The 9,099-nt window shown below is 46.6% G+C and overlaps 1 protein-coding gene across 1 annotated transcript; it reads right to left on the bottom strand.

The window, feature by feature from the left end:
• Window positions 1-772: 772 nt before the first annotated feature.
• Window positions 773-7,096, bottom strand: LOC100842585 (probable transcription factor RL9). Its single transcript, XM_003576455.4, has 6 exons — window positions 5,950-7,096; window positions 5,792-5,868; window positions 5,130-5,175; window positions 4,785-4,983; window positions 1,636-1,708; window positions 773-1,513 (listed from the first exon to the last, which is right to left on the bottom strand). The coding sequence occupies exons 1-6, from the start codon at window positions 6,806-6,808 to the stop codon at window positions 1,397-1,399; spliced, it is 1,371 nt and encodes a 456-aa protein (XP_003576503.1). The 5' UTR covers window positions 6,809-7,096; the 3' UTR covers window positions 773-1,396.
• Window positions 7,097-9,099: the final 2,003 nt, after the last annotated feature.

Raw genomic sequence — 9,099 nt, 5'->3', positions numbered from 1 at the left:
CACTGGACCAGCCGCTAAGCTACAGCGTATATGACCCTGCTTGGTCATGCTATACATAATAAGACGACCTTGCCATATGCTGGAGCTAATTCCGTCCGTCCGGCCGGGCGGTTGCTGTCATGATCAGGTCATTATTCACGGCGCGGCACCTGTGACCAAATGCTCGTAATGATCAAGGGAGATCGAGCTAGCTATATAGGCGCAGGCAGCCGTGCATAATTCCGGCAGGTATTGATGCAGATTTCGATCGAGTGCACGCAGGGAGAGAGATGCATGGTCCGATCGATCGGTGTCAGCAGATGCGCGGTTGGTTGCGCGAAACGTCCCCGTCACCCGCGGCGGGTTTCATGGCACCCTAGCCACACAGCTACAAGTACCTGCATGGATTAATGCGCGTGTGCATGCAGCTTGTTATTGGACCTGGACCACCACCATGCATGTCCATGGGGGTCAATGTATATCACGGGAGGAATCCATGGACGATCCCGGAGCCGAAGACGGTTGTACGACATTGCTACGTGGCTTTTTTGCAGGATCAGGAGATGCTTACCTTGTTCGGTTTCGATGCATGTAATTTCCGCGTAAAGTGATGAGAGCCTTTGCTTTGATTGATTAGTTAATTAACCTGGTGTGGTCAAACGGGGGGGGGGTTCACACTTGGCCGGTGCTGGAAAAGAGCGGGCAGGTATGTCCGGAGCTGACACGACCAAGTGGGGGGGAGAAAGAAAGAAAAGCATGCAAGGACCTGCAGGGATTAAAGAAAGAAACAACATGCACAAAAGGGGATCGTTGATCAAATCATTACCATGGTCGATCTCTCGGAGTAGATTGCTTCACCAGAACTCATTCCATCCTTTTCTCTCTCTCCCTTCTCCCTTTCCAACTTTCCATGTGCCAATGATACGCTCCACGTACACACGCCCAGCTAGCTAGCTAGCTGGCCCTTTCACACACCAACTCAATCCACACACACTCACTCTCTCGTGCACACGACACGCCTGCACTAATGCTGTAATCTCGCCACAGACGAAGGAAACAAAACTACAGAGGATATCGATGAGATGGAAATCGATCTACTAGCTAGCTAGCTAGCTATCTGGAAACATGCATCAGCCGGTAAAACATAGGAAAACCCCAAAAGTAACTAATTAACAGAGATCGATCATGGTAATAACTTCTCCCGCGCGCTCATATGTTGATGCTCCGGTGCTCCTCTCCCAGTAACAGCCGGCCGGTTGTCGTCGATTTTCTTCAATTCGCGCACCAGTCGGAGGAATTTTGAGGGAGCAGAAACTCAACTAAAAGATGATCTATCAGTACGGACCGATGTATCTTGGACTGAAAATTAGCCTGTTGTTGCTAGGTTTCTTTTCTGTAAGTTTGCTGGCTAGTATTGCTAGTGATCATGATCGACGCCATGCCAGTCCGGTCTCCCCAGCGTGAACTCGAGGCTCGGGCTGCTCAGCTCGTGGTTCGACACCTGCGAGCCGCTTGATCTGCAGGCCTCCATGTTCTGGAGAGCAAATGCACACATAGTACACAAGGATGAGCAAGACATGGATAACTACGGATATGCAGATTTGTAGATACGGCCCAGCTGGAGAGAAGAAGATGGGACAATGTACACACACATACCTCGATTGGAGAAGACAGTCCTACGGAGCGATGAGCGTCCATGTTGCAAGAATTGGACGACAGCCATGGGTCCCTGAAGCAGAATGGATTTCACATTTAGCAAATCTTATCATCAGTTAACCAGCTTTCCAGATCAAGCTAGCCAGCACGTACACATGTCTGGATATGTGTGAATGATGAGGCTGGCAGAATAGTAAAGTAGGACTCTTGCAATGTCACAACTGGGCATATATGTATATGTATGGCAAGTTTATTACTGAAGATAGGCACATGCATGCTTGCATGTCATGTATAACACGGATGCAAAATTGCCTGTACATATGTTATCTTTGGCTAAAGAGAGTAACAACAGTTGCTCTCCCTGACCAGTTCGTTACTCATATAGCTTCTTTCTAGGTAACGAAGTTCTTAAAAGATGTTCCCGGTTTGGCACAGTCATGCAGTGCAATGGCATGTACAGAAGCTCGTCATCGGCAAGCTGCTGCTGAAAGGATTTAAGACAAAGAGAGGCCACGACCGAAGAATCTAAAGCTACATGCATGCATGCATGCATGACTATCTAGCACAGGAAGAGCAAGCCTAAATTTGGAGACCAGATCAACCCAATTAACTTGCTCTCAGTTCCTAGGCACACTAATCTCTTGCATTGGATAAATCTGCTGTTTTTATGCCCCATATGTAGAACGAATAGTTTTATGTACAATATTCTCGCACAGGACACAGGGAGAGCTAGAGAGAGATACTTTTCTATATATATGGCTATGTCGACCCACATGTTGGAGATCATGAAATTGACAGTTCTTTTTTTTTTCTCAGTGTACGCGTGATTTTGGTACATCAAGAAAAGTGTCCTTCCTTTATCACTAATCTATAAACATATACCAACAACTCACTACCAAACCGTTCGAAAGTGCTTTTGTCTTGATAGGAGCAAACGTATACTGTTAACATTGAGGGACCAGTAGACTTTACATGTCAAAAATTATCAATCATGGATACATTACTTTATATGCCCTATATATGCCTGGATCTTCTTCTGATTAAGGCTTATATCACCGGGAGAATTTTTCTAGATGGTGGGGACTTGGGATGCATAATGCAGTATACGTTCAGTACGTGGATGCTATAATCTATACTCAGCTACACACTGCTACATTTGTCTTCACCTTTTTGTTAACTAGTTGCTCCACTCCATAATTTAGATAAACAAAACAAGCATTTTCTGAAGAGACTACAATGGAACGGACACAAAAGAAGTTTGTCATTCTCGCGCCCAGTGGCATATTTCAAAACCACAAACTTTGCAGTAACATGTATCCAATTTTCTCAAAGATAAAGGTGAAATAATTTTATCATCAGCACTGGTGAAACGGTCCCTAGGCTCCTAGCCATGCACAACCCCAAAAAGAGAAGAACAGGAAAATAGATCAGTTGATCCTAAATCACTCCCCTGACCATTTGCGAAACCAGTTTTCTGAAACTCCCAACAGGCAGATAGGAAATTCTTAAATAAATCAAGAGTACACATAAATCAAAATATATGTGGTTGCAAATTATGTTTTGGAACGAACATGTGGGTGCCATTTAATATCATGGTTATAATTTTTGTCACTACTCACTAGTACACATAACCCAGTTAACAGATTCTTCGAACGGAGGGAGTAGTATACGAGTACCATGACGTATACTATAGCTAGCATGCATTAATTTGACCTGCATTTTATTTGGCCAAAAATGACATGAAATGGCTGAACAGAAAGTGCATGCAACATTCCGTCAAAAAGAATGTGCATGCTACATTGCCAAGAAACGAAATGAGGACAGATTAAAAGAGGAGATCAAATAGATGGCTTTTTCACCGAAAAAGCTATGAAGATATAGGATCACGGAAAGCAATTAAGTACCCGAATGCAAGTACGTCTAAAAGAACGCAGGGAAGGAAAGACGGAGTACGAATTAATATAAGATAAGAAAAAAAGTGAATGCAGCCAAGGACATGTGGGACTTTGCTTATAAGCTGCCCAAAAGATGAGTTTTTACGCAGGTGTGGCCGGAGTAGACTAAGAAATAATCTTTAAAACATGCAAATTAATATTCTTCATTAGTGAAAGAAATGCTAGTAAAAAATATTGGGGGTGAAAAGAAATGCTAATGCCTCTGTCAACAGAGTTATTTAGAGGGAGATTTAGAAAGAAATGCTAATGACTCTCTTGACAGTAGCATGTCAACAAATAAATTGGGAGACCTAACATAATCAAAACTAGAGGGAGAATTGTGTGCCGCGCTAAAAATTGCTCAGGAAATAGGAGTAAAAAAAGGCACGAAGCGACTGGAGGAGGGAGGTGGAAGGAACCAAGAATGCAGCAAGTCCTTGGTACATATTCCTAGGCAATAGGGCATGTCAGGTCAAAGCCCCACCCCTCCCTGGAATCAGAGCCATGCATTGATAAGAAAAGATAATGGGGCTACCTAGCCAGCCCGGCCGTAGGAGAGAGAGAGGATTGAGAGAAGAGGACAATGGACAAAACCCAAGAACCACACACACAAAAACTCACACGACATGTTTTTATATATAAAAAGAAATATATTGCTGCATTTTCATACAGTATCTTAGTTCCACACAGTAGACCAAACACAAAGGAGCAGCCTGGCTTGGCTGGCTGTGACTGCGCAAGTCAAGGGTGGTCATGGGGGTGTGACCTTTTGGTGTTTTCCGTGACATAACATTGGCCGGCCACCTACAGAGAGATAGGCAGCCTGTGCGTACCTTCCCCTCCAGGTGTGTGCGTGCCCCAAAAACATTCTTTTAAGCTTTAGACATCACACCACACCTGATCTACACTTGTGCAAACATGAAGCCTGGTTAATTATTCACAACCTTTTCAGGTGTCAATGCATACAAAAGTTTGGTGGTGTGTCTTTTGGCTTAAACCACAGCAGTTAAGCACGGCAAAGTAAATCAAACACACAACCAATTATCTAATGAGACGTTATCTGTCTACGGATATGTAAACGCAAAGCCAAACGTGTACTGCTTAGCTGTGCGAGACAAGGCAGGCTAGGCCGCTACTAGCTAGGAGATGAGTATATGGGATGATGTGTGCACAACATTCACATGTTGTCATGTGACTTGAGTTAATTGGCCGTACCTTGACGAGTTGCTCCACCTGGTGCTTGCGTTGCCCGCGGAGGACTGGTCCATGTCGCCGCCGCCGACAGAGCTCGCCGCGCCCTCGGAGGTGGACCGGTGCTCCGGGAATGGCCTCGGGCACATGTTGTTGTCGCCGCCGGACCCTGCCTGGCCAGCGCTGGGGAAGTCCTCGTCGCCGGAGCCGCCGTCGGCTGGGCCTGAAGAACACAATGCGAGACACCCTTATATAAGGCGTGATTTAAATACTACTGCTTGTGCTATATTAGGATTTAGGAACAAGCATGCGAGCGACCGGTGGCAATGCAATATGTATGGAGGATTGATCTGAGGCAATGCGAATTACCTGAGGATGCTGCAGGCTTGTCAGTGCTCTTGACGGTTCTATACATCTGAATGCGGGTGGCAGCAAAGTGAGAAGAAAGGGGGAAAAAATACCAGTAGCAAATTTAATTAGAAAGAAAAAACAAAGAGAGCAGCAATCGGTTAGGACTGATGGGAGGGGGGAAAAGACAAGCAAATGTATCAACAGACGGATCGGCGCGCAAGAGAACAGCGGGAAATGGACAAGTGGAAATACTATGATGCCATGCCCTTGCGTTGGACAGTTCCTAGCTTTCTCTCTCATTCTTCTCTCTCGTCTGGGTGTTGGCCCTGGTTGTGGAGGTGAGTGCTTTGGGCCGTGCACACTGCAGACGCAAACACATACGCTAGCTAGGTAGGCGCACAGATGCACATACGTTTCATTATTGAGTAATGATGGCAACTTTTCTCTCTCTCACACACACATCCCCAAATCCCTCCTCTCTCTCTCTACCTCTACCTCCAAGAATGGCAGTTTCTTCACTAACTCAGGAGTTACTGCATTGGCTTTCCTGTCTGACCGAAACAAGGAGAAGAGAAGGAAGAAGGAAGCGCGATCGAGATTCGAGAATGGGTTGGGGTTGGGAGCGAGCAAAAACACTGGCAAGGAGGATCAGGTTCTCAATTGGTTTGTGATCAACGTACCTGGAGATGGCTCTTGACATGCGCTAGCGTCAGATCCTTGACGTCCATGAGCTCCAAGACAGACTTTGGCGTCGCCCCTGCACGCCGGCCGGGAGTTTGATCAGAAAAAGAAAAGAAAAGATTGAGGGGGCCGGAAGGAATTAAGAAAGGGAACGTACTCTCGTGTCCGCCGAGGAGCTCGACGGCGTGCACGAAGCGCGCGTGGAGAGTGCTGGTCCAGCGCATGCGGGGAGCGCGCATGCTGCGCTTGGCGGGGAGCTTGGGCATGAACCGGCCGAAGGGCCCGCCGTGCTGCGCGCCATGGCCATGCCCATGGAGGTGGTGGTACTGGTGGCCGCCCATGCCGATGCCGATGCCGCCGGGGGAGCCGCCGTAGCCGCGGAGCGTGTCGGAGAGCATGCCGTTGAGCCGGCCGGACGCGGACTGCAGCATCCGGTGGTGCGCTGCCGGGGACAGCCCGAACGCTGTAGCCGCCGCGGGGTCGAAGGTCGAATTCGCGGACGGCGACGTGGCTCCCAGCGAGGACGGCCACGTCGTCGCCGGGTGGTGGTTCTGGTGATACGAGCCGCTGTAGAAGCCGACCTTCGGGAGCTCGAGTCCTCCTCCTCCTTGCGCCGCGGGCGGGAGGAACGGGAAGCCGGCGCCGGCGCCGTTGTAGATAGGTATCCCCCGGATTGGCGGCGACGCCGACGCGCCGTTGGCGGCACCGGCGGCCGCGTCCAGCGGATGCAGCAGCATCGGCATGGTCATCAGTGCCGCGGACGTCGTGGCCGCTGCCGAAGAAGACGGAGCCGCGGCCGATGATGGCGCCCTCTGCCGCGGCCACGGCAGCGACGCGGCGCCCTCCTGCAGCAGGGGCGGCGACAGCGACAGCTCCGTGGACGCCGTGGATCCGTTCAGCCTCCGCCACGGGTCCCCGCCGCCGGCCCGAGGCCCAAGCCCATCCACGGGGCCCGTCGGCGGCCCGCTACTCGGCAGGCTGATGTGCAGCGAGAGGTCAGGCGAGCTCGCCTCCATCGATCTCCAATTAACCTAGCCTAGCCTAGATAGCACAAATTAGCACCCGCAGGTTGGCTGGCCGGCCGCGAGCGAGGAAGTAAGGAAGGAGGAGAAGGTTCTTGGTGTTCTTGTTTCTGCTTGTGCTTTGGCCTTGCTCATCAGGGGTGTGGGGTGGTGTCTCCTTTTGTATCTGTCTCTAGTACTGGAGTTACTACTTCTTCTTCTCTCTCTGAAGCTCTCCTCACCTAAACATGAGAGACACCAGGGATGAATTGGTTTCTTGTGCTGTCCTTCCTTATTGCTACTAGTATAAAAAGGTAGAGAGAGAAACAGTGCAGATAGATAGGTGGAGAGAGAATGTGGGGAGGTTATTATCTTCTTGTTTAATTAGGAGAGGCAGACATCACCGAGTATGAGAAAATGACACTTAGGAGATAATGGTACTACCAGATAGGCAAGTGGAGTCAAAGGACACCATGCCTTTTGTTTCTACATGTATTAGGACCATAAAATATACTAATTCAGTATAGTACACAACAACACACAGACAAACACACGAATTAATATTTATTATGCATACAAGAAAGATTGTATATACAAGCATGCATATGTAGGTACTAGGTGAAGATGTGTATATTGTAGAGGAAGATTGATGGATCTGATTTTGTTTGTTGGACTGAAAAGGCTGTGTGAGCTCGTGCGCTTGGGATTCTTTTTCCCCCATGCCCCCAGGGCTTGGGCTCTCCTTTTCTCTCTCTACATCCTGTTGAGCACTGCACCCTTTTTTAGGGGGGAGCTGATCGGAGAGACAGGCTGCTGCTTCTTCTTCTTCTCCTTCTACTACATTCTCTCTCTACATATTTCTCTCTCGTCTCGCTTTCGGATTGGATGCGTGTGGGCGCTCAGTGCCCCCCATGGGCCGGGACTGACCCAGTCGACATTCTACAGTCTCATCGGAATACGGTGATAACGAACGGACCCAAACCCGGCCTTGTGTTTTTTTTTGCAGTTGCACATTCTCTGAATAATTTTTATGCTTTTTTTAATATACTACTCCGTAGTACTAGTGTTTTCAGCGGCTTCATCTTTTTTTTAATATATATATCAGCAGTTTCATCTTTTTTTTTTGGCATTTCAAAACCAATGCTTTTCAACACCAGTATTAACGTTTTGATATCAGTGTTTAATCTTGGTACCAGTGTCTTTCAACATTAAATAAAATTTACACACTCTCTTTCTCTCTTTGCCGTGCCTTGTTAATTTGTTATAGTACCATTTTTCAAGAGTGACCTTACATGGAGGGCCCTATTTAATAGAGAGCTAGAGGAAGGCAAATTATCTTGTTTAGATACTCCATACATTGCATAATATAAAACATGCACATAAATATGTGTGCGGTCAACACATTACAACTTTAACCACAATTATAGGACAAAGTATATGTACTATGCATTTCAGAGTAATGTAATTGTATTTTTCTTGCAAAATTTATATATGCCATATATTATTTTACTAACTTTATATGCATCTACAAGTCAAATTATATTCAAAGTTGTGCATTGGAGACCGCAAAAAAATCTTCCTTTATATTTTTGGATGGAGTGAGTACAACATTGAGAAACAATTGATTGGAGTTGTATCCAAATATACATTTAATGCATATGATGTGGTCTAAGATACGATACATTGGAGTGCTCATAGTGTTGCCCTAAGCATTTTGTAGCATTCACTCGATTAGTTTGACATTTGGGTTTGATAGAAACATTACAAGATTATCATAACACACTTGCATTGACCAGTTTTTTCTAATCACACATGTTTTTCCTCAGGTGTCCCACGCGGGGATAACTCATGAGGGGACCTACTTCAAATCTTTTGGCAAAGTATAAGATGAGTTATATCACACACACCTTGCCAAGGTAAACAGTGTGCGATAGGGCATAATCGCATAGGCCTTGACCAGCTAAAACGTGTGCGATAAGGCCCATGTTGTTCTACAATGTAGGGCGTGTGCGTGACATGTCAGCTAGCACAACACGTCAGCTAACACACTATTATGAAATCTCGAAAAGTCCGGTGTTTTCCCGAACATAAATCCAGTTTTTTCTAGAAGTTGATTAAAATTCCTCAAACTTCCGAGAATAATTAATGTCGTACCTAGTGACTATAGAGTTGAATTTCATATAACTAGCAGATTGACCCGCGCATTTGCTCGCTACATATTGATTGTTATTGAAATAGAGATCAAAATTTTGTTTCTTTTTCAGTTTTTATTTGCACTCAGTACTTTAGATTTAGATCAAATTTTA

The sequence above is a fragment of the Brachypodium distachyon genome, chromosome 4 (genome assembly GCF_000005505.3).
Source record: "Brachypodium distachyon strain Bd21 chromosome 4, Brachypodium_distachyon_v3.0, whole genome shotgun sequence".
NCBI lineage: Eukaryota > Viridiplantae > Streptophyta > Magnoliopsida > Poales > Poaceae > Brachypodium > Brachypodium distachyon.
This window is presented reverse-complemented; position numbering and strand designations above follow the sequence as displayed.

Bases quoted from the DNA above. Each gene is read 5' to 3' on its own strand.
- LOC100842585 (XM_003576455.4), bottom strand. From the start codon at position 6,808: ATGGAGGCGAGCTCGCCTGACCTCTCGCTGCACATCAGCCTGCCGAGT. The intron at 5,176-5,791 runs GTACGTTGATCA...ACCCGCATTCAG, and splicing joins ATGTCAAGAGCCATCTCCAG to ATGTATAGAACCGTCAAGAG. The intron at 4,984-5,129 runs GTAATTCGCATT...TGTGTTCTTCAG, and splicing joins CAAGCCTGCAGCATCCTCAG to GCCCAGCCGACGGCGGCTCC.